Raw genomic sequence first — 25,515 nt, forward strand, 5'->3', positions numbered from 1 at the left:
AGGTGAGCAGGGACCCATTCTGTTTTGACACTCACAGGTAAAGCGGGATCAGAGGCATGGTTAAGAGACAGAGATGAGAGGAGGGACATTACGAGCATCACCCAGGCCAGAGCAGACCATGTGTCAGGCCTGCGTGGTCAGGAGGACCCGAAACGGAGTCATCTGGTGCTTGCTGCTCTACCATCGGATCCTACCTACAGGCTGCACCTGGTCTGCATTTCTCACAGGATGGACACCTCCCACCACAGTAAAGGGACATTGTTACACTTTTTGCCAAAGATGACAGAGAAGCTGGGGTCTGCTCTGTTGGGGTCCCCTGACACACGGTCATGGTACGACCAGGAGTTAGGGGCTCAAGGTTTGGAGCATGTTGGGATTCCCGGTGAGGCATCCACAATTGTCAGAGGGCCAAGTTTGTATGTCACCTGCTTCACGCCTCTCCTCCCCACACACTTGACCTTGTAAATGCTGCATCTATAAAATCTCAGACTTGGAAAGAACCTTAATAGGCTAAATGCTCTCCATTGTGTCTTTCTAATTTGTGATGGTTTGCCTTCCTCTTGGACACTAATGGCTGGAGCTCACCGTTTCTAGAGGTAGCTCATTCCGTAGGTAGTCAATTCATAATTAGAATGTTCTCTCTTACAGTGATTTCTAAGCCCTATACCCGTATCTTCTGCGCATTAGTCTTAGCTTTGCCCTTTGAAGACACACAAAATAAATTCACACACTTTTTTTCTCTGCATGCAGCTATCCGATCATCCTAAATTTTCTTTCCTTCAGGCAAATGCCTGGAATACTCCTGCCATTTCTCCAAGCTGAGCTTCCAGACCCGTCATCAGACAGGCATATCTCATGGGTGTATGGGCCATACCTTGTACTGGGCACCCCCACTCCCCAGACTGTCCCAACACTCTCCGGGAGTGAAGGATGTCTACTTCAAAGACCCACATCAGAGATACAGCCCGAAGCTTGTTGACTGGTGGGATAGCTTCAGTCCATTCTCAAAGAAACTGCCCTCCTCCGGTCAACCCAAATGCTAACATTTTTAAAAATTATGATAAAAGACACGTAACATGAAATTTATTGCCTTGGCCATTTTTCAGTGTGCGGTTTGGTGGCATTAAGCACATTCATGTGACTGTGCCACCCCCATCCGCATCAACCATCCTCAGGACTGTTTATCTCGCCGAACTGAAACTCCGCCTTATTAAACGCTAACTCCCCATTCCCCTTTCTTCCCAGCCCCTGGCAAACACAATTCACTCTACTTCCTGTCTCTGTCAATTTGACTACTCTAGATTTCTCATGGAAGTGGAATCATACAGTTTTCATCCTTCTGCGATCGACTATGTCACCTGACAAAGTGTCCACAAGTTCAATTTACATTGTAGCATGCATCAAAATTTCATTCTCTTTTAATGCTGAAAAATACTCCATTGTAAGTTCATACTACGTTTTGCTAATCCATTCATCTGTTGATGGACACTTGGGTGCCTCCTCACCTTGACTATTGTGGAGAACGCTGTGAACCTGGATGCAAAATGCCTCTTCAAGTTCTACCTCCAATTCTCTTGGGTATAAACCCAGGAAAGGAACTGTGAGCGCTATTTTGTACTTGCTGCTGATGCGCTGGGTTTCCCTAGCACTGTGTTTGTGAATTTCACTTTTTGAAAGTGAAAGACTTTCCTATGGAGTTACCATTTCTACAAATTGTTCTCATCATCTTACCCTGTTGAGAGAATTAAACCTATTCACAGAAACTGCTTGCCATTTATGCCTAATTATCATCCGGCACAATAGTGATCATTTACATCATTATCTCTATGTCTGATTAACTTGCAAGGCTCTGTGCCAAGCACAAGATTTGTTTCTCACAAAGCTTGGTCACTTGTCTCCAAATTATGTCAATTAACGTGAGCACCAAAGCAGAAGGCAGTTCCATGCCTCTCGCATCCAACACACCCCCTTCCCAGCCCACCCTTGATCCCCTCTTGCGAATCCTCACCCTTTCCTCTGTGTTTTCTTCCATATTCCGAATTTTTTCTGAGAAATGCATGGGTTGACCTCTTCCATGCTCAAGTGGTGGGGGGGGTGTCAGAGACGTCAGCTCGCACTCACATGGTCACAGGAGGGAAGTAGCCAGTCGACAGAAGGCCTAGGCTGCACATTGCCTAGATTGCTAATTTCTCTGATGACAGGTGAACAACGTGCCCAGAGCAGTGGGCCGAGAAGAGGAAGGGAGGCAGCCAACCTCAGTCCTCAAGATTCAGGTCCACTTTGAAAGCCAAAACTACAGAAATACTTGCACTCCTCAGCCCACCCCCACCTCTAGGCTCCAGTCGACGGTAACATATGATTTAAAAGTATTTGGGTTTTGGAGGGGCGAGGAGTGGGAGGTTGGGTGAGCCTGGTGGTGGGTATTAAGGAGGGCACGGATTGCATGGAACACTGGGTGTGGTGCATAAAAAATGAATTCTGGAACACTGAAAAGAAATTTTAAAAATAAATAAAAACTAAAAAAAAAAAAGTATTTGGGATTCCTTGGCCCAGTTGTAGTATGGACCCGGGACAGAGTCTAAGTCAGAGAAGTGAAATACAGGAGGCAATGGCAAAGTCATCTGAAGAACCCTTCTAATGATTTGTCAGGCTCAGCATAATCCAGATGCCTACTGTTCCAGGCTGTCTGTCAGTAAACAGCTGCCTCAGAACTCACTGGCTGAAAATAGCAACCGTGTTATTATAGCTCATGAGTTAGGTCCGGTTTAGCTGGAAGAATCTCAAATATGTAAAATATTTGTATTTTGCACTGTAAAATATAATAGTATTTGACAAATAGATCGACTGCATGGAAAAAAATTTCTGCAGAATATTTGAAAACTATAAAAATGTACACGAAATAAAAGTCACCTATGTACTCCACTATCACTCAAAGACGACTTTTGGGAGCCAGCTGATGTATCTGAGACTCTGTACATAAAACTGTGTATCTTCAATACATAAGCACGTAGGCTTCAGTATTCTTCAGATCCATCTTTCACAGCTGTATATCTATGCTGTAGAGACACCATAATTTATTTAACCAATCCCGTACTTGAAACATTTTAATTGTTCCCGATGCTTACTCATTTCATAATATACACATGCATACGTATTGCATATATAATAATATCCATGTATTATTTATGAATAGCCTGTCTATAAATCTTTACCCGATTATTTTTTTCTTAGGACACATCATGGAATCACCTTGAAGCACAAACGCTTCAAGGCTCTGGGAATGTATTGCCATATTGCCTTTCCAGAAGGGTGCCCCTGTTTTCACTCTCCTCCACGGTCAGGTGGCTCACTGACTCTGTCACCTTAAAAGAAACACTTGGGAAAGCTGAATTTCTTCTGTTCGTTGGCACACTGGGAACTTGCTTCCCTCTTCACGTTTTAAACAGCGAGAGTTCAGAAAGGTGACTTTCCCAAACTCTACTTTACTCTCAGATTCTTTTGCGGGGTTGGGGGTGTAGATCTCTATGACCCAAGGTGCCTTCCAACCCTGCGGTTTTGATATTTTCACCATCACCGTTGGCACCACATCGCTAGAGGCTTGGGCCAATAGGCAGACGAAGGAGGGATTCCAGAGCTCGCTATTTGGTAATACAGGCCCGGATTAAGACAAAATAGGTGGGAGGTGTGGGTGGGAGCAGAGGCTGGGACAGCCAGCGCGCTACCGGGTCACACCCGGCCCCGCGTCCGCCGGGCTTCGGTTACAGAAGCCGGGAGGGAGCAGGAGGTGCCTGAGGCGGCGGCGACCCCCGCCCACTCCGCGGGACCACGCGATGGGTGGGGGCGCCCGGGCCGCGCGCTCAGTCCGGGCTGTCCGGCCAAGTTTGCCTCGCGGTCTCAGCCGACTCTCGGGTTACCTGAGCCGGCACCCACGTCAGCGCCACATCATCAGGGCCTTTTATATTGCGGGGAAGCAGGAAAAGAAGGAAGAAAAACCTCTCCCGGGCGAGCCAATCGCAGGCAGACGCCGCCGCCGGGGAGCGCGAGGGGCGCGCGTGGGGAGTGGGCGCGGGCCGGGGGCGGGGCCGGGCCGTCTGGGGCGGGGCCGAGCGGCGGCGGGGCGGGGCCGAGCGGCGGCGGGTGGCGGGCCGCGCGCGGGCCGGTCTGCGGCGTGGGCCTCGGCTGTGGTGGTGGCGGCGGCGGCGGCGGCGGCGGCCGGGGGGGAAGATGCTGCAGTCCCTGGCCGGCAGCTCGTGCGTGCGCCTGGTGGAGCGGCACCGCTCGGCCTGGTGCTTCGGCTTCCTGGTGCTCGGCTACCTGCTCTACCTGGTGTTCGGCGCCGTGGTCTTCTCGTCGGTCGAGCTGCCCTACGAGGACCTGCTGCGCCAGGAGCTGCGCAAGCTGAAGCGGCGCTTCCTGGAGGAGCACGAGTGCCTGTCGGAGCAGCAGCTCGAGCAGTTCCTGGGCCGCGTGCTGGAGGCCAGCAACTACGGCGTGTCAGTGCTCAGCAACGCCTCGGGCAACTGGAACTGGGACTTCACCTCCGCGCTCTTCTTCGCCAGCACCGTGCTCTCCACCACAGGTAGAGGGAGGCCCGGCGCCCCGGCCCCTCCCCCGGGCCCCCGCGGCGCGCACCGCGGGCTCCGGAGCCGGAAACCCGCGCGGCGGCCACCGAACGCGCCTTGGGTGTCGCCACGCGTAACTCCGGGGAGTGGTCCCTAAAGCCTTCGGCCGGGGTGTCTAGGGGGACTTCAGGGCCCGCGTCCGGTTTTCCGCGGTTCCCTGCCCCTGCCTGTTGGGTGGGGATCTGGAGCATCCCGGCCGCCGCGCGGCGGGGCGAGGGGATGCTGGAGCCCGTCCACCGCTCCGAGTGCGCGCACGGTCCTCCGCCCCCACCCCGCAGGGCCGAGGCTGAGCTCAGGGGTCACCTTCCGGAGGGTGCCCCGTCCCGGTGATGCATAGATTTCTCGCCTCTTTGCTCTTTGGGGAGCGGTTGTAGGGGTGGCCGGATGACATCACCCTGCTCTTCGCGGGTGACCTCTGAGCGGACTGGCTGATCCGGTTTCTTTTCGGAGTCGGAGGAGGGGTGCGGGAAGGGAGCATCCGATCGCCTCGGGTCTGGCGAAATGGGGGCACCCTGATTCAGCAGTTTTTTCAACTTCAGGTGTGCGAGGCCGCCCTTAAACTTCGCAGCGACACTTCCCCGCCCGGCTCACCCCGTAGGACGCTCAGGAGTGGAGGAGCGTCCTGGGGTGCGGGCGCGGTCGGCGCGTGCCCCGGGGCGCCCTTACTGTGCGGGATTAGATGAATGAAGGCTGGATTTTCCCGGCGGCTAAGCGAGGCGCACCCACCTGGTTGGAGATATTTATAAACTGGTATTTGAGCCCTGGAAAGTCTATCAAAGAACGTTCAGCGAAGTCCCCTTTTTTATCCAGGAGATGGAATCTTTCAGCCGTCCGTCTTGGCTGGAACAAGGTCACGCACTTCCTAGTTACCTGGGCAGTCCTGGAATCCGGACCCCGGGTGACCCCTGCTAGGATACCGGGCCCGCCCCACCCCCACCTCCCGAGCAGGTGAATCAACTTTGTGTGGCAACAATTCTTCCTTCACTCCACCCGCTCGGCGCCTCCCAGGGTTTATTTGTAATGCCCTTTGGGCTAAACCCGGTTGAGTGTTTTGGTAATAAGTGGTACTAATAGTACACTTGCCATATAAATCCTGTAAAACAACGATTTGGAAGTCTGGGGTGCATTACCAAACTGCCGTGAACAATTCTAGCTTGCTTTGTGATATTCTAGAGACTGTGTTAAGCTTCGCGCTAATCAAGAATGCTATCTTTCCCACTTTGCCAACACCATTCTTTTTTTATTTTGACAAGGGCTGCCTCCATTGTCTTTGTCGGGCTCCCATCCTCCCATCATTTAAGTCACCATGCTTTTCCTTTGAAGTACATTTGTTCTTAATCGAAAATCATTCTCTGCGGCACTGCCCCCTCCCCGCCCCCCCCCCGCCCCCCCCCTACAGAAGGTCTTAGAACTGGGTCACAATGTTGAGTAAACGTTATCACTTCTAGTGTTTTCTAAGTATTGGTATTTTAAAGGCAGAATCAGGATAAGAACAATATTAAGTGTTTGCTTTCACTGGGTGGGATTTTTTCCATGACTGACACAGCTCATGCCTAATCTCATCACATTAAATTAAATACAATTAAAGCCATTGAAATCTCAAAAATAGGAGTTTACATCTTGAATAGAGAGTTACTTCCCAGGTTCCCTCTCCTCCCTTTTTGAAAATTAGGAAAACTGCAGGTCCTGGGTTTTTTTTTTTGTTGTTGTTGTTGTTTAAAGTGGGGATAGATGTCTTATTATTGGTATTCAGATTACATTGTAGTTCCCAGGAAAGTCTGTTTTCACGCAAAACAAGAGTTCACTTAGGAAATCTGTGCAGGGGGCACTTAAGGATACACTAGATAAAAGATGTGCCTCTTGGTTTGTAAAGTCAGCAAATCAGTGAATTGTTGTCATTGGTAGAATTGACTTGATTAATTCAAATAGAGTTCCAGTAAGCTTCAGAATTTTCTACATTTTTGTGTTGACCCAGGATCTGGCACATTTTGATGTCCCAGGTGGTAGCAGCACACGGGTGTGGTGGCACGGGGTCAGACGGTTTGTCGAATGAAGCCAGTCTGCTTCATTACTAGAAAAATCTTTTCTGGAAAAATACCAGACAACTTGAAGCGGAATTGTGGCCCATGCTTCGCTTTCAGAGAGCTCTAAGGCATGTTGTGGTTCTGTTTGTTTAACTCTTCCAGCGCTGCCGATGGCAAATCTCTGAGCTCATTGTCCCCCAGTCTCTCAGTACAGTCAGCCCTGGCTTGCCCAGAGCCTTAACGGTGGGCATCACAGAGTTGCTGTTCTTAGTAGAAATCGCTGTAACACAGGAACGTGAATGGGCTTAGGCCAGAATGTTCTCATCTCAGAGAGTACCAGCTCCCATTCCTGTGAGGAACTGGTCGAGTCTTGTGGCCTCTTTGGAAGAAGACTTAGGTTGGTGATTCAGGGATGTTGACTTGAATCTCTGCTCCACAAGGACCCCGTGAATGATTTCAAACAACCAAATGTCTCTTTACTTCTCTTGGATTAAAAAAAGATACAGCAACACGGACATGGGATCTGTGTGGGGATGGGAGGGGAAAGTGCAAATACCCTTTTACCTTTCCAGAGGGAAGAGCTGTATAAAAACAAAAGGAGGCATTATAGACTGAGGTATTTCCCATATAACTTTGATACTCCGGTTTTGTTTTTTGCTTTTTCTTTTCTTTTGTTTTGTCTTTTTCAAGGATGAAGGGACATGTAGGTGACACTTGGGAAGTAAGAAATAATGAGGAACAATTTGTCATGTCTGTGTACTGTACGTTTGCTTCTTTGTTCATCCCCTTAAGCAGGGTTCTGTCATGCTGATGTTTGGTAAAAATAGAGTTTTGTGGGCAGGTGACTCTCAGGTGGCTCTTCCTTGTGCTGTGTTGTAAGTAGGGGTCCAAGATAGCTTGGTCTCGGTTATTGTCCGCTGTCAGCTAGGTGCCTTGTATCAGTGATGAAGTTCTAGAACCTAGGTGAGGTTCGGTGGGCTGAGGTCCGGAGCCGATGACCAAGAAAGAATTCTTGAGACATCTTTGGTGCAAAATGGTGGTTTATTAGAGCGCGGGGACAGGACCCGCGGGCAGACGGAGATGCTGCCCCGTTATCCTGAGGAGTGGCTGATTATATACACAGGAGTTGGGTAGGTAAGGACAAAGGGGGTGATGTTAGTCTCTAAGGAATTTTGGAAGCAAGGTCTCCAGGACCTTGAGGGGCTAGCTATTGTTGGGAGAAAGGTTATTATTACTAGTAGTAAAAATCTTCTTGTGAGACCCTTTAGATGTATATCAATGGGCCGTATGCTGGGGAATGATTCTCGACACTATCTTGGAGATCTAGAGATAAAGTTTCACATTTCTCCTATCAAGTGTCCTTGTTAGTGAGATTTGGGTTTAGAAGAAATTTAACTTTGTTTAGGGCTTGAGGAACTGAGTTATTTGCCTCTGGAAATTGTGCTATTGATAAGGTAACTTATTTGTTGTAAATCTCTAGGACATTGGTAAACCAAGGGAGACGCCTGTCTTGCAGGATTGTGATCTCTGCAAGTTAACTATTTGTTTCTCGCTTATGGAAGTCAGGGGTGCCTGAGGAATGTCACACACATTACCGAGGGGAGTGGGTGGAGAGGGGGTGCAAGGTGCCAGCTTTTGCTTTGTCATCAGCCAGCCTCCTGCTCCCTCATCAGCCTTATCCCTTTTTACCAAGAGAGGTTTCAGAACTCTTAAGCGCTCAGAGGGATGCCTGGCTGGCTTAGCTGGTTAAGTGACCAACTCTTGATGAACTCAGCTCCGGTCTTGATCTCAAGGTGGTGAGTTCAAGCCCGGCGTTCCCCGCATGGGGCTCTGTGCTGGGTGTAGAGCCTACTTAAAAAATAAATAAAAATAGGGGCGCCTGGGTGGCTCAGTGGGTTAAGCTGCTGCCTTCGGCTCAGGTCATGATCCCAGGTCCTGGGTTCGAGCCCCACATCAGGCTTTCTGCTCAGCAGGGAGCCTGCTTCCTCCTCTCTCTCTGCCTGCCTCTCTGCCTACTTGTGATTTCTCTCTGTCAAATAAATAAATAAAATCTTTAAAAAAAAAAATAAAAATAAATAAATAAATAAATAAAAATAAAGCGCTGAGGAAAGGAACTCAATCTGGCTTATTTTGCATGGCCTTTGGTTCAGTTAGGCAGGGAGCTGCTACAGCATTGGCTGTTTTCAGGAAAGAGAAGTTGGGAGAAAGAAATGGGGGTGCCAAGTTGACCCTGAGTTTTCAAACTCTTTTCATTAGGAGAAATGGGTTACTGTTTGCAGCAAATCCACATGGAACTTTTGGAAGCTAATAGCGGTGGGCAGATGATGGTTTCTGGGCCACATCTTTACAGTGGCAGAGTTGAGTCTTTGTGACAGAAACCACGTGTGTCCACAAAACCTAAACGTTTCACTGCTTGGCCCTTTGCAGAAAAAGTTTGCCCAACCCCGCTTTTAGAATGAGACTTGGAAGGAGCTCTGAGTCAGGGGTGCTCAGTGCTCCGCTTCCTTTTGGAAAATTTTCTAGAAGACCGTTTAGCATCTGAGACTTCCTTGTGCTGTTTTTTCAGGGGCATGAAGTTTTTAAATTAGTTGCTACCATCCCAACCACTTCCAAAGCCAAAATGATTATCATAGGATGACTGCCCCTACCCCCTTTTATAAATACAAAGCCACACCTCAGGTTAGAATTGCCTCATCTAAAGTGGGTGGCAGATGTTGTGTTGTATGTGGAACAGAAATGCCAAGAAACAGACAAGCATACTATCAGCTGGAAGAAATCTGAAATCCCTCGTGCCCAAGTTTGCGTTCCTTATTCGGAGGAAAGCCTTAGGGCTTGGTTTTGAGCCTTTATATCTAATTCTAACAAATTTAGTCATCTGGTTTTGAAGCCCCCAACAGATTCAAGAAGGGAACAGCTATGGGCAGGCCTAAGGGAAAGGTTGCGAAAAGACAAACACTTCAAAAATCAGAAAAATGAAGTGATATTTTGAAAAACCAACTTGCATTGAACACTTTATGTAAACACCTGTCTCGAGGTATCGGTGTCGTTATCCTCACTTCAGAGGCCGCAGCTAAAACTTAGGTTGAGTGACCTTACCTACGTCAAAGAACTAGAAATGGAGTAGCCTTGATTTGAATCCCGATGTATCTGGGTTAAGAGGTTGAAATTTGCATGGTGTCTAGCAATAGGAGGTTGTTATGGGCTGAGTGCATCTCCAGAACTCGTATGGTGAAGTCCTCACCCCTGTACTTCAAAATGGGACAGTGGCAGCGCCTGGGTGGCTTAGTCATTAGGCATCTGCCTTCGGCTCAGGTCATGATCTCAGGGTCCTGGGATGGAGTCCTGCATGGGGGGTGGGGGTGGGAGGGGTCCTTGCTCAGCCGGGAGCTGCTTCTCTCTCTGCCTTTCTCCCTGCTTGTGTGTTCTCTCTCAAATTTAAAAAAAAAAAATGTGATTGTATATTTGGAGATAGGGCCTTTAAAGAAGTGATTAAGCTAAAATGAAGACACAATGTGAAGGCTTCATCTGCAAGACAAAGACGGAGGTCTCAGAAGACACCAAACCTGCAAACACCTTAATCTTGAACTTCCGGCCTCCAGAACCTTGAGAAAATAAATTTCTGTTATCCAGGCCCCCTAGGCTGTGGTACTTTTTTATGGAAGCCCCAGTAAATGAACACAGAAGTGCTGTTTTGTGTGGGGTTTTTTGTTGTTGTTGTTGAACTGAAACAGACAAAAACAAATAAAGGAGCACAAGAAACAGCATTTTTTATTTTTTAATTTTTAAAATTTTTTTAAAGATTTTATTTATTTGAGACGGAGAGGGAGAGAGCAGGAGTGCTGGGGAGGAGCAGGGGAAGAGGGAGAAGTAGACTCCCCACTGAGCAGGGAGCCTGATGTGGGACTCAATCCTAGGACCCTGAGATCACAACCTGAGCTGAAGGCAGACACTTAACCCACTGAGCCTCCATGGCGCCCTAAGAAACAAAATGTTTATGTCTTTGCTATTGCAACCAACAGCTTCATATGCACGAATTAGACATCGTTATTTGAAAACACAGCAGAATAATTGATAACCCTGAATTATCAAGAATAATATTTCAGTATGTCTCTATTTAAGAAGGCAGAGAAATGTGTAATAAATCCTAGAAACATTTCCACCTAGTGATAGACCATGTCCTGGTGCTCACTATATAAGCCCATCCCTGTCTATAAAACATCAGTTCTTTAGCATTTTGAAGGTTTTTTTTTTTTAAACTATAAATTTGCTGTTATCTATGCCTATTTTATGACCTTTGGAACATACTGTTGCCATTATAAATGACAATAACGCGAAAGAAATTACGCATTTGTTTTTATGACTTAACTGTAAATCTTGTCAAGAATGTAATTTTCTATGGTCCCAGTAACCTAGTGGGAAATCTGGTGCCTTTCAGGGCAAGCTGTTTTATGACGCTGCTCCTTGGACTGCTGTTGGTGGGGAGAGCATCTGCCCTCCCAACGCAGAAGAGGACGCTAAGTTTGGAGTGTGTGAAATTGTCGGTGCCTGATTGTTTTGACCCATACAGTGATTTCATGTGGTTCAACTACCTACAAGTTGGTTTCGGGGACAGAGAGACTGTCTATATCCTACCCTCTCTTTGGCATAGAATTGTGCTGTGCTAGATTTTATTCTCAAGAGACATCATTTGATCCCAGCTGGAGCCAAATGCATGGGGTACTGGGATGTCTGACTTCTCTGCTGACTGTGCCACGATCACGTTGGGTGTGTTCTCTAGTCTCCCAGACTCCGTTCATGCTCTGACATCTTTATTCAATCTTGGCAGATCCTTGTCCACAGAGTTGGTGGGCACTCTCTGTGGGTGCAGGGCCAAACCCCTGACCCAAGGTTAAAATGAAGACTGGGGTGAAGATGGGCGCCTGGGTGGCTCAGTAGGTTAAGTCTCTCTGTCTAAGGCTCAGGTCATGATCTCAGGGTCCTGGGATCGAGTCCCGCATTGGGCTCTCTGCTCAGTGGGGAGCCTGCTCCCACCCCCCGCCTACTTGTGATCTCTGTCAAATAAATAAATAAATAAATATTAAAAAAAAAAAAAAGACTGGGGTGAAGGGGGATTTGGAGGCATAGAGGAGATCGAGCTGGAAGGACTGTGATTCTGTCCCTGGGCATGAGTCAGACCAGCAGTTGCGCATTTTCTAGTTGTATTCATGTTCCGTTCTTTAATCTGTGAAACAGAATCAGATCTTATACCGAAGAGATTAATTGAGCTGTGTTTGACATGGGCAGTGTTTCCTCACCAGCTACTGTCTGCCTGCTTCTGGGGTCAGATTCTAACTGTTTGCATGGGGTACTCTGGCCAAGGTGGACTTGCTTTGTGAAATGAAAGTGTGCGTTCTGAAGCCTGTGTGGCTTTAGCTGTTGGTACCAGGCGATGAACTTTCAGGCAGAAAGCTGCCCAGGGACTCAGTGACCAGGTAATGTGTAGAGTCAATATGAACCTGGCTGTGGGGGCGGAGCTGAGAAGACAAAAACATGCAATAAAAAAATGCTTTGATTTCAGAATGTGGTCAGTGGGTTGCACATTAGAAATAAGAACTGAAGAACAGACTTGTCGAATCGCTATGTTGTGCACCTTTAGTAATGTAATGCTGTCAGTGTCGTGTGTCAGCTGCACCTCAACGAAAAGGAAGGCAAGAAGGAAAGGAAAGGGAAGGAGGAAAAAGAAGGGTGGGAGGCCGAATTATCAGGCTTGTGTCCTGTTAATGCTTAGGTGGCACAGGGGCCCAAGTTAAGCTGTTTACTCAAGGTGACACCTGTCGTCCAAGTGTGCACTGAGGAGGGGAGTGGAGGGGGCCGTGGGGGGGGCGCTCGTATCCCAGGGAAGAGTGCTGCCCTAGGGAAGGCTGAGCTGGGCACCCACAGGGTGGGGGCTGCGCAGAGGTGGGCTCTGCTTCCTGTCTTCCCAGGGAGGGGGGGTCCCTGCTCTTTCTCTTCTGCCTGCTGGTCCCCATGACATCCGGGACATCACCTTATATTGAAATATCCCATTCTTCCTATTAGAGCACTTAGGAAGGACCTTGGATGGAAATGATTCGTTTTCATGTCTGTCTCCCCGAAAGAGAGGTTTCGAGAATGAGTGCTGTCTTGGCCTCACGCTGCTTTCCTGGCACTCAGTAGGATGTCAGTAAGTACAGAGGAGGGCATGTTTCTTCCCGTGTCTGAATCTATGTCCTCTTCGGTAAAAGGAGGACATTTCTAAAGCCCTTCCTGGTTTTCAGGAGACCTTAGATCTGATTTCATTGTCTTGATAAGGAAACAGGCTCACGTTGCTCCAGTGGCTCCTGTATTTCTGTAAAGATAGCCCTATCTGAGGGCCTTGTGTACACACGTACACTGTGGAAGGCCCTGAGTAATCTGCAAAAAGGAGAGAGGCACGCATTCTTGAACAAATATTTTTTGAGCACTTAGGCTCAGGAGGAAGGACGTACGGTAAATAAGATGACTAAGTGGGAGATGACTAAGTGGGAGATCATCGAAGACACATCTTGGTCTCTGCCCTGTTGTTCCCGGCACAGAGCTTCTAAAACCTTTGTAAGTTCCCGATTGGAGCACCAGGAGAGCCTTCTGTTCTATAAGGCAGCTCTCCCTTGCTCCGGGATGGGGGCTGGTCACCAGACAGACTGAGCCATGATGAGAAGCTTGGAATTTCCAGCCCCACTCTCATCAGCCCGAGAGGGGAGAGGAGCTGGAAACGCGGCTAAGCCTCTGTTGTGTCATCATCAGGGAGCCTCCATAAATAAATATCCTCCATAAATATCCCAATAGCTCGGGGTTCAGGGAGCTCCTAGGTTGGCGAACAGATCCGCACTAGGAGATGGACACACCTCCAGCTCCACAGGGACAGAAGCTCCTGCACTTGGGACCCTCCCAGCCTCGCCTTCCCTACCTCTCTCCCTCTGGCTATTCCTGAGCTACATCCTTTTATGATAAACTGGTGACCCAGTGACCAGACAGTTTTCCTGAGCTCTGTGAGCTGCTCTAGCAAATTAACTGATCCCAGTGCAGGGATCACGGAAACTCGGATCCGCGGCGGCCAAGTCAGAAGCACAGCTGACCACCCAGACTTGACAGGCGTCTGAAGTGGGATGGTCCTGTGGGACAGAGCCCTTCACCTGCGGGACCTGACATGGCCTCCAAGTGGACAGCGTCAGAATGGGGTCGAATTGCAGGGAGCCAGCCTACCACTGTCTGGAGAACTGTTCTAGAACAGAGTCCCCGCATTGGAGGTGTGGCTAGAAAGCCATCGTGACTGGCACTGAGTAAGACAGCATGTGACAAGGTCAAAGAGAAGAGAAGGGGGCAGATGGAGCAGCATGTCCTCGGCCACTGCAAAACTTTGGGCTTTTCTCTGAATGAGGTGGAAAGTCCCTGGAGAGTTTGCGGGAAAGGGTAATGTGATCGGACCCAGTGTTCTACCACGGTCACTCAGGCCAGTATTGGGGGACAAGGTGGAAGCTGTGGCCCAAAGTGAGACATTTGCAGTGCCCCAGATGAGGCCCGTGGGTGGCTTTTAGAGCAGGTGGTGGAAGTAAGTGGGGAGAGGTGGTCAGATTTCAGATACACATGGATGGTGGAACCAACGGGGTTTGCTGATGGACTGGATAGGAGATGTTGGGAAAAGAATTATCAAGACTGAGTGCAAGGTTTTTGGTCTGAGTCCTGCCAGGACACAGAGAAGGCCAGGGGAGGAGCAGGTTTTGGCTGGAGGATCTGGAGCTCAGCCGTGGGCACGTCAGACTTGAGGTCGCTACTGGGTATTTGGGGTCCACACGAGGCTGCACTGACTCTGACGTGGCCTCATGAGGCAGGCTCGTCCTGTAACAGCTGTGATGTCAGTTTACATCCCGTACACCATTTATCCGACGGCCGAGTTTAAGAAAGCTCTTGAGGGGTGATATCTGAGCTTGGCCTTGAAATCCTGCGTCCATAGGTAGAGATGAAGGAAAAGTGTTCCAGATGGATCAGGCAAATTTTCTGGGTCGAGTTGCCATTTGATGAACACTAAATATATAGTAATTTTATACACACACACACACACATATACACACAAAAATATATATATTTAAAATATAGTCATTTAAAACACTTCAACTTCCAGGAGGAGAAAGAGTATCTAAATTTCTAAATTACTATTATGTAAGTCTGTTTGGAAAACTGGGGGGGTGGATGGAAGAGAAGTATTTGCTTCTTTTTTTGTTAAATTTAACAACAGGATATTTAGTATTTGACATAATAGTTCAGTTTAAAATTTGCCTTAGATATAGTCCAAAGAATAACAGTAAATAAGTATCTTCCGTGCATTTTTTTTAGGAGCAGCTAACATTAATTACCAAGAAATCAACATAGGTCTTTTCTGTTTTTAGGGAATAAATAAGAAAAACATAATTTTTTTTCCCCACGAAGGACTGATCTAAGCATTTTATCAGGAGGTCTGTCAGCTTCAAAAAGACACATTTACAGTTTGTAACAGATGGTGAAAAGATCACGTGACTCTGCAAACCACCTGAGTACTTTTCATCTCTCCGGTTTGGCTTTAAGTTTGCTGGATTACCGTTTGAAATGATCCCCTTCCAATAACATGGCTCCCAGGTACTCAATTGAGGATCTGACGTGTGTGCCTTTCGGGTCCCAAATGCCCTATTTTTGATGTCGCCTGCGCCTGTGACCAACAGGAGGGAGAGCCGACCGTTTGACGCCAGAACTGGAAGGTTAAAATGCTCCTGTAGCTAAAATTCTTTAAATGTTTGAACACTGGTTACCCGGGTGTTCAATTATTTAAGGACTGTGGTTCGGGGATTAGGTTAATTCAAGGCACCGGAGAAACTGTCCAGCTTTGGCCGCCTGTCCCAGGGCCTCCCCGAGTTCTGAGCTGGGGAGGAGACCCCGCCTCGTGACCTATCTACCCCCCAGCCTACCTGCCCCCGAGGGTCGACAGGAGCCCCGCCCACGGGCAGCCTGCACAGGTGCACCTCTCCGAGGGAGGGGGCGGAGGCGGGAGGGGGCGGAGGCGGCCTGAGCTTACACCCCAGAGCAGCCGGGAGGAGCCCTGCTGTGCCCTGCTGTGCGGAGCGGACCAGCAATCTGTCATCCGCGAGGCTGGGCCCACGGTGCAACTCTGCAATGCATTACAGGTTTAAAAATTGAACCAACAAAGGTAGAAAGAACAAAACTAAAATTACAAAAGAAAAAAAGAAAAGGCAAAGTGCTGTTGGTTGGTAGTTTCTGGAATGTGACCTAAATCTGCATTTGTTCTTCCAGCAGCTCTGGCCAAACACCTATGATTGGTGAAGGTAATCCCAATGAGGCTGAAGAGACAGGTTTGCCCCTGAACTTGCTTGTCCGTTTTCCTTCCTCCACCGTCGCCCAGCTGCGTGTCCTGGGTGCTGATGTGCCCTGGTGGTCCTCCCCTCCCCTGGCCAGCCTGTGTCCTGCTCCCCGGGGGCTGGCGGGGCTGTGTATGTCTGGGGAAGCTGCTTCTGCCATCCTGCGCTGTCACTGCTCGGTGTCCTAGCCCCTGCACACAGCCGCTGAGGGCAGGAACGGCACAGAGCAGTGTCCCCTCGTAACCAGGGGGGTGGAGGGGTGGATTTCCCCTCAGGAGCCAGGGAATGCTGCCGTCGAGTAGGATGGTCATGATACCAGACTGAACTAGTCCTGAAAAGTACGGCCTGACTGAGTGAAAAGTGAGAATCGTGACTTCTTTTTTAGGGGACAGGTTACAGCCCTATATAGACTAAGTCAGATGTCGCTTAGAAATGTTTTCTGGGGAACTTGAAGAAATATGGCCCAGGGACGTAAGTGCAGGCTGGTACACACCAGAGGTGCAAAAGCATCGGCCTATGGACTGAGGGGGCAGCATCAGCCTATGGACTGGGGGAGCTGGGTTCCCTCCCCGCGAGTCGTTAGCCACACACACTCGCTGGTAAGGTCTGTAGAGTTCAGTCGTTTCGTCTCGATTTGATGAAAGGGCCGAGAAAGATCCTCTGTGGTCTCTAAGCTTCTGTGGCTCTAGTGTCTGGAAGGTGCACTTGCCTGCCCGGTGCCCAGCAGGTGAGGACACATACAAAGCGCTGGGAAGGGATAAGCCCTGACCTTGAAAAGCCTGCAGACCGGCGGCGACGACTAAACCATCAAACGCAGGGAGAGCTCATGGCTGAGTTGACTGGGGCCCTGGCAGCAGCTCTAGGATTTTGAGGGGTCGACCCGTGTGGGGTGCTCCCTGCTGGCCAGCGGCAGCCAGGAGGCGTAGAGGTGGAGGCAGAGGGCTGCGACCACAGGAAGCTCTGGATCAGCGAGGGCAGGGAGCCACGTAGCTCCCGACCCACGCTGTGACAGTGCGGCTGTCTGCCACCCGGCTGGAAACAGGGAAAGCTGGAGTCGGGTGTCCTGGCTCCCAGGCTTTGGGCTCCGTGGCTCACCCACGAGCCGCCCGGCCTGCAGAGGAGTGAGCAAGGACAGGGCAAGAACGGCCCAGAGGACAGCAGAGCATGAAGGCAGAGTTGCAGGGGTGAGGTGGGGAGAGCCAAGGGCAGACCTCCCACAGGACGCCTGGGCAGGCATAACCGGGACCTCCTGGGCCTTGAGGTGCGGTGGGATAAGAGAGATGACCCCGAGCTAGCAGAGCAGGACATTCTCAGCCAGAACCCCGAGCCTCACCCTGAGGCCCGGGTGAGAAGCCAAGTTGTTGCTGGAAATGGGACTGTAAGTTCTTTCTAGGTGTGTATGTGGCAGGGAACATGGAAGGGAACAAGCACCAGTTCTGTCCCCCTTCCCCTCCTCACACATGCATGGCTGACCAGATGCCCGGCTTTGGGTGGGCTTCTGGGGGCCCCGGGGAGCCGTGGGGAGCTGGGTCCTCTGCCCTGCTTTCTCAGGGACTCGGCCAGGAGATGATAGAAGCCCTTGAGGCTGTGGCTATGGACGTGATTTGTAATTAGGATTTCAGTTCGTTACAAATGGGCATTGCTGAGTAGTTTGAGAAAGTTCTAGTAGACTAGCCATTGCCTATATCATGCTCTTGCTGTTCATCTGCTCTAAGTCAGTTCTTCTTTGACCTGCTGAAATCCCCATCGTAGCCCAGTGCCCGAGTAGCCAGACTGTAACTTAGTGAATATTTTGGGGTTCAAAGAGCACATATTGTAAATATAGTTCTTTGCATTTTGTAATTGCTCAAGGTAATTTCCTAGTGCATGGGACCCAGGATAAGGATGTGTGGTTTCTCTTTAATCTTTAGGATTTTTATTTTTTTGCCTAAGGCTGTCCAGTATTCCAGGTCTGTTCTGACTTCATGGAGAAACTGGGATAATGAAACTGCTGTAGCACACTCAGAAATGCTTTGAGCAAAGGGCACCACTTAGCGTACCTTTTTTTTTTTTTTTAATTGGGGGGAGTGGCCGAGGGAGAGGGAGAGAATCTTAAACAGGGTCCATGTCCACCGTGGAGCCCAGTGTGGGGCTCGATCTCACGACCCTGAGATCATGCCCCCAAGCTGAAATCAAGAGTTGGACGCTTGACCAACTGAGCCACGCAGGCGCCCCTAGCATAAATCCTTAAATTTACAATCTTATTTTCTTTCTCATTAGATGTGGTGTTGTTGTTGTTGTTGTTTTAACTGCACACACATTCATACCTACAGAATTTTCTTTCTCCCTTGTCACCTTATTTGAATGGTGTAGACTCAAGAACTAGGTCCATATTGAACCGACACGTACATAGGTGGTTCTTTTAGCCAAGGTTTTTGCCCAAAGGACCTGAGAAATGGACCAGTACGTGATCTAGTTCATAAGCAAATCTGAGACGTAGACCAGTACGGGGCCTTGTTTGACGAGCAAAGCAAAGTGAGTCAGATTTTTTTAATCTCTTCAAAACCTGCCATCTGAGCTCTGAGCATCGGTTTTAGTAAATCTTGGGGTCAGACACGCCCCCCCCCACTCCAAGGCCTGTGGGTCATGTGCACTCTCAGAGCAATAGAGAATCTCATAGAAGACTGATACAGATGAACTTTGGTATTTCCAAAAGACTTAACTTGAAACAATTAGAGTAGATTATACCCATAGTAACGCCACCCTTCCTTCCATTCTAGCATGCTTTCTTGAGAATGGAGACCTGGCCCTGAGAATTAGGCATCATGTGTAGTCTGTTGTATTTATATGTCTGGTTGGTAACTAGTAATTCTAATAGGCGTGATAGTTATTGACGATCAGTGTGCTTCCTGTGTACTGGGGTACAGAGTGAGACTATTTATTTGTTTCCACTCATTTCAGATGAGGCTGGGCTAGAGTCTAGCTGTGTGTTCCTAAAGAAACATCCTTGATGTTCTCACACGTTGGGCTTTTTCCTACATTCGCTCTCATGAAATGCCCATAGGGTCTACCTTTTCCCCAGCAGGTCGTGCCCCATTTCCCGTTAAATGGAGAGGTAGAGAGAGTTGTGCCTTCTAGAAGCTTTAGCAACAAAGACTGTCTTCTGGTTTGGTGCCCTTTGGTTGGGGCTGGAGGAACGGCTGCCCTGGTCCCTACAGAGCCCCCGGCCCTAAGAGGCACCAGGGACCTCCCCCAGACCAAACCAGGCAGTGTCTGCCCAAGACGCCACGACAGAAGTCCCCCTCGTTCTCTGCTGCTGCGTGTGTGTGCCGCTGGCTCTTTCCAGAAGGAAAACTCTGCTCTGTGTTCTGCTTGGTGTGAAAATGACATTTGGCTGAAGAGCCTCTTAGCAGGGGTGACTTCGTGCTCTGCCCATTCAGTTCAGGGAATGTTCTCTCCCTTCCTCAAAGGCTGCTGCCCAAAGGAATGATTCCTTTCCTGATGTGAAGACTTCTCGTGGACAGAGTTGCCCTGTTTTCTCCTTTTCTTCTCCCCGCCGCCCCCACCAAACATACCAACTCTAATTTGAAGCTAATACGTTTTGACGTGCAAACAACCAAATTACCAGGTGATGTCACAGAGGACGTTGTAGTCGTCATTTTGACCAGGTAGGGGGATAAGTCCAGTTAATGGACAAGAGGCTTGAAGGGTGCATTTTTTCATAATGCTACCAGTCCTGGATTTTTATCCTTTTTCCGAGATCAGTGCAGACTCTGCTGCTGGCTCTCCCGGCAATGCTGTGTTCCCTCCATGCTGCTTGGACTTCGTCAGGGGTCTGGTCCATGATTCCAGTAATTACTACCACTAGCTGACCACATGCTGCGTGCCAGCCACCAGACATGCTTCGTGGTCCTTCACTTAACTGGGGACCTCTGTTGTCCATGTGCCGATCTCAAGGGCACGGCCACGCTTTTCTGATTATCCTGGGTTTGTGCCCCTTCCCAGAAGGCGCCCCGGGTGCACTTCCTGGCCGGCCTCTCTGCTTTGCCTCTGGCGTTTCCCCCTCATCAAGCTCCCTTGCAAGTCAGCTCTCAGAACTTCCTTGGGGACAGCTTCTCAACTCTGAAGCAGCCTTTTCCTCTAAAGACGGGAGCCAGGAGACTGTACTTTCTCTTCCCAGAAATGCTAAGAAAGCTGGCTTCCCAGTGTCTCGTGTCCACCTGCTCTGCGGCCAGGCTTCCTGGAGGAGGCTTCCTGTGGGTCCTGTAGAGGCTAGGTTAGCCGTTGTTAGCTTTGGTTTGATCCCAAAGTCATCTCTGCGAAAATGGTACTGATGAATGAGTGAATTGTACGACAGTAGCGGTGAGATCCCTGAGAAGCAGGGCTGGAGAGCCTTGTAGCAAATGCTGGTTCATCCCCTGACCCTTAGAAATCTACCTTATATTCGACAGACTTGTCATTTGCACCCTTCTGGCAGGTATGAAACAGTAAAAGTATGTTACAAAAAACCTGACATTTTTAAGAAGAAAACATCATTAGAGTGTAGATTTTAGGGCATTTCCCCAGGGCATTTCCCTGTAGGTCAGTACATTAATAAAGCCAGATTAGCATAATTGTACTTGGGAAATGTTGCTAACCCATTTAAACCTCATGTTTGTTTTTCTGACGAATTCGAGAAATATTCTTGTATCTAAGAATACTTGACTTTATACGCTCCTTCAACTGCCAGTTTTGTAAGAGAGAATTTAGAGTCCTATTTGCTCTTTCTCTGTAGAAGAATAAATTGTGGTGCTAATTTGTCCAAAATCTTGACTAACAACCTGTAAAATAGTAAATTAGCATTTAGAGACGGTCTGAAAAGGAGACGACGAGTTTTGATCATTTCCAGGGTCTAAAATGCCATGGTTTGTTTTTTGGGGGATTTTTTGGTTTGTTGTTGAGGTTTGGGGAGATGATTGGAAAGGAGGGGTACAAGAGGCCCATGACTGAATTGTTAATGGTAGGCGCTGAGGGAGAACCATTGTGGCTTTTAGGAGGGGCTGGTGGGGGGACATGTTAGAATACTCCTCTGTCCACAGCAGAACAGTAGTCCCATTTGTTTCACAGACTCTCTTCTGGGTGCGAGAAATCGTGACAACAGGTGTTTGGCCCTGACAATGAGTCATATAAAGAGGGGACAGTAAGAAATAACACTCCAGAAGAATATTTGCATTTTGATACCGCTTAGAGACTTTCCAGCTGCTCTCACTACCGTTCCTTTCTTGGATTGTCCGGTGTGGACAGCAGAGCAGACCTCCGTCCACTGGGTTTTACAGCTGTGAAACTGACCAGAGACCACGAGGGTCTTGTTTGACCGGAAGCAGCTGGGGAGTGGCAGAATAGGGACTCAAGCCCAAGTGCTCTGACAGTCCTGGGAGGACTTTGAGGGAGTCAGACAGATTTTGAGAGAGTTGAGTAGGTGTGGTGGCCGGGTGTTCAGTAGAAATAAGGCTCGTGGGATGGTGATGGCCACAGCTGCCCATGGTGACATGACTCTGTGAGGGGCCTCGGGTTCCGATCTGGTATAAGGATCACCGGAAAACTCTCCTGGGGCTGATGAACCTGTACTTATGCCTCCTTCAGATCAATTAATGAAAAGCTGAAGGAAAATCAAGCTCATGATCTCCTGGGAGTAGACAGATGCCTGATTCAGCTCACACATCTGCATATGAAGTGGTCATTTCATCCAGATGGAACCCTTTAAATAGGGAAGGAAACAATTGTTTCCTCCCAAAGTGAAACTGACATATTATCACCTTCATTGCTACTCCAGTTGGCCCAACTCCAAAAAGAGAAGGTGTGAATGTAGGTAGTCTTCTGGCCTAACCTGTCCGTTGTATAGGCCATCGCTTTAAGATGGAATTATCTTGAGGTGGGGGGAGGGAGCAGGGGGAGGGAGCAGTAGGCAGAGCGCAGAGGAGTTTTAGGATGGTGAAGTTACTCTGTATGATAGTGTGATGATGGATGCATGTGGCTGTGATTTGTCCAAACCCATTGATCGTACAGCAGCAAGACTGAGCCCCAAGAGAAACTGTGGGCTCTCTGTGATGACGCTGTGTCACCGTGGGTCCAGCATTTATAATAGATGCCCCACAGCAGAGGGGGTGGTGATGAGGGGGGAGGCTGTGGAGGAGTGGGGGTAGGAGGTATATGGGAACTCTCTGTACCTTCTGCTCCATTTTGCTGTGAATCTAGAACTGCTCTAAAAAACCAAAATCTTTTCCAAAACTGTAGTTCTCATGATAGCTGACAGGTAAATACCCATTTTTCCCCCTCTATTTCAGGAGCCATTTTAATATGATTAATAGCAATTATCAGCCTTTGAGTGGAAAAAAAATCTTTTCCATAGAAATGTTTTACAGGTATATGGGCACAGGTGGGAGTAGGCCTCTAGACCCCTGAGGGTGTGTTCAGCCTAGCATGCTCAATAACTAATGACATCTGACCAAAACAAAAGCCATATTTAGTGTTCATTCAAGCCACAAATATTTTTTGAATTCCCGCTGTGAGCCGACCTCTGCTAGGCTTTAAATATGGGATTAAACAGAGCAAATGTACTCCTTGCCCAAAGGGAACCTGGCTCCAAGACCATCACATTTTTGTTGCTTTTCGTGCTTTTAAGTGGTTGAATAAAATAGGAAGTTTGAGCCAGTAGAACATCACAGCTTTGTGTATTTTACTTGAAATTTTGGTACTTCTTCCCATGTGATGTGGTGAGTAATAAGTCAGTGAGGCACCAAACCTAGTAACTGGGGTTTTTGTTAAAGATTAAGCGATGGATTTGATTCTGCCAAGTGGAATTCATTTACTCTCTCATTCACTCATGCATTCTTTAGTACTTGTATAAAACACTTTTCAGACACCTCTTTTGTGCGGGGCACATTTTTAGGTGCTGAGAAACATCAGGGAACAATGTAGACCACAATTCCCACTGTGGAATCTAGTTCCTAGAAGGGAAGAATGACGATATTAGCAATATAAGTAAATAAAATATATGCTAAGGGAAAAAATAAAGCAGGGAAGGGTGAAGTAAGGTTTAAATGAGAGGATCATTGATATTTTACTTAAGGTGGCTTATGCAGGCTTCTCTGAGTTAGGCAGCTTTTGAATAAAGACCTGAAGTCCATGAATAAGCCAGCCAGATGGATAGTTGAGGAAAGACCATTCCGGGCAGCAGGGACAGCTTGTGCAAAGGCCCTGAGTCAGGAGTATGCCTCTCATGGAGCTCGAAGGCCAATGTGACTGGAGCTGGGTGAATAGCAGGGTATAATTGCCAGTGAAGGTCAAGAGATGTGATGTGGGGGTCATATCCTACAGGACCATATGGACCATAATAAGGACTTTGGGTCTCACTATGAGTGAGAGACTGAGTACCACCTGAGGATTTGAAGCAGAAGAGTAAGACTTGTTTTCTAGGGTCGCTCTGCTGCTATTTGGGGAACAGAGTATAGGAGGCTGGACAGATCAGGCAGACCCGTTGGTAGACCATTAATGTGGTCTTCAGAGAGATTTCCATGGCTTAGACCACAAGAGTAGAGCAGGGATGGTGAGAATCAGATAGATTCTGGACATCCTTTAGTGGTAGAACAGGATTTAATGGTAAAACAGGATTTAGAGGTAAAACAGGATTTAATGATGGATTAGACATAGGTGAAAGCAAGGAACCAAGAAGAGAGAGCATGACTGTAGGGTTTTCAGCATGAACCACAGTGAGATGGAGGTGCCACAGACTAAGAGGGGACAAACCCAGAGAAGGAGGTTGGGAGGTGGTGAAGGAGACCCAGGAGCTCTCCTGGAGACGTGGTAAGTTTAGATGCCTGGGGGGAATGGGCAGCCAAATGAAGACACTGAAACGATGGTTGGATGTGTGGGTCTGGGCAGTGCAGCATCACAGGTCAGAAAGAGGAGGGATTGATTGAGAAGCTGGGAACGCGATCAGTGAGGTCATGGGAAAGCCAGGTGACCACCATGACCCAGAGGCCAAGCAATCAGTAATGGAAACATTGAGACCTGTGGGTGGCTCAGTTGGTTAAGCATCTGCCTTCGGCTCAGTCATGATCCCAGGGTCCTTAGACTGAGCCCCTCTTTGGGCTCCCTGCTCAGTGGGCACCCTGCTTCTCCCTTTGCCTGCTGCTCCCCCTGCTTATGCACGCTCTCTCTTTCTGACAAATAAATAAAACCTTACAAAGAAAATAATGGAGACATTGAGAGGAGGCATGCATGAGCGGCGTCAGATGCCACCAGTGGGTCAGCATGTGAAGGCCGAGACTGCCATGAAGATTTAGCAAGGGCCAGGTCCTGGCTTGGTGGGGGTAAAAGCCCAGTCTGAGTTAGATTCCGAAGCAAATGAGAGTGTCCTTTGGGAGGTGGGTTAGTAAATAAGCTGTGGTCCATCCAGAATGAAGTATTACTCACCACTAAAGAGAAACGCTCAGCAAAGCCTTGGAGAGACTTGGAGGAACCTTCAGTGCCTGTTGCTAAGGGAAGCGAGGCAGGCTGGAGGCTGCGTACTAGATAGGATTGCAACTGTAACATCCTGGAAAAAGCAAAACTTACGGGGACAGTAAAAAAACACAGTTACTAGGGGTGGGGTGTGGGGGGTGTGAGTGAGCGGAGCACAGAGGAGTTTTAGGGCAGTGAAACCAATCTTCGTGGCACTCCCATGGTGCATACATGTCATTATCCATTTGTCTAAACCCACAGACCATAGGGCACCAAGAATGAAGCCCAGTGTCAACTACAGACACTCTGGGTGAGGATCGTGTGTCCATGTGGTTTCATCCACTGTCACAGATGTACCCCGGGAGCGCTCCTGGCGGGGGGGGCTGTGCCTGTGTGGGCAGATGGTGTATGGGAACTCTGTGTACCTTCTGCTCAGTTTTGCTGTGAAACGAAAACGGGTCTAAAAAATAAAGTCTATTTAGGGCGCCTGGGTGGCTCAGTGGGTTAGGCCGCTGCCTTCGGCTCAGGTCATGATCTCAGGGTCCTGGGATCGAGTCCCACATCGGGCTCTCTGCTCAGCAAGAAGCCTGCTTCCCTCTCTCTCTCTCTCTGCCTGCCTCTCCGTCTACTTGTGATCTCTCTCTGTCAAATAAATAAATAAAATCTTTAAAAAAAAAAATAAAGTCTATTTAAAAAAAAGAGAGAGAGAGAGAGAGGTGATGAACTGAAGGCAGGAGGTCAGTACTGGTTTCTAAGGAACAGAAAAATCGGTGGCATCTGGGAAGGAAGTGGCCGACGGGAGAAGGATCGTTGTGTTTATATGAGACAGGAGAGTTAACAACGTTTATGGAAGTCATGCTGACGTCCTGGCCTGGGTCCTGGGCTGGGTGAGTGGGTCTGGGGCCTCATGCTCCCGGGGAGAGCTGGCGTCAGAAACTCAAGAGAAAGGCTGGGGTCTTTGTCACAGGTACAGGGATGGGCCAGCGCGTTCTTGTGCGAGCTCTTGTGTGTGGGTTTGTTTTCTCGGTG

The 25,515-nt window shown here is 48.7% G+C and overlaps 1 protein-coding gene across 1 annotated transcript in view; it reads left to right on the forward strand.

The window, feature by feature from the left end:
• Positions 1–4,130: 4,130 nt before the first annotated feature.
• Positions 4,131–25,515, forward strand: part of KCNK1 (potassium two pore domain channel subfamily K member 1) — a 42,618-nt gene continuing 21,233 nt past the window's right edge. The window contains exon 1 of the mRNA XM_047703239.1: positions 4,131–4,579. Coding sequence (XP_047559195.1) covers positions 4,225–4,579 — 355 coding nt within the window. The 5' untranslated portion in view covers positions 4,131–4,224. The remainder of the gene's footprint in view (positions 4,580–25,515) is intronic.

This window comes from Lutra lutra, chromosome 14 (genome assembly GCF_902655055.1).
Source record: "Lutra lutra chromosome 14, mLutLut1.2, whole genome shotgun sequence".
Taxonomy (NCBI): Eukaryota; Metazoa; Chordata; class Mammalia; order Carnivora; family Mustelidae; genus Lutra; species Lutra lutra.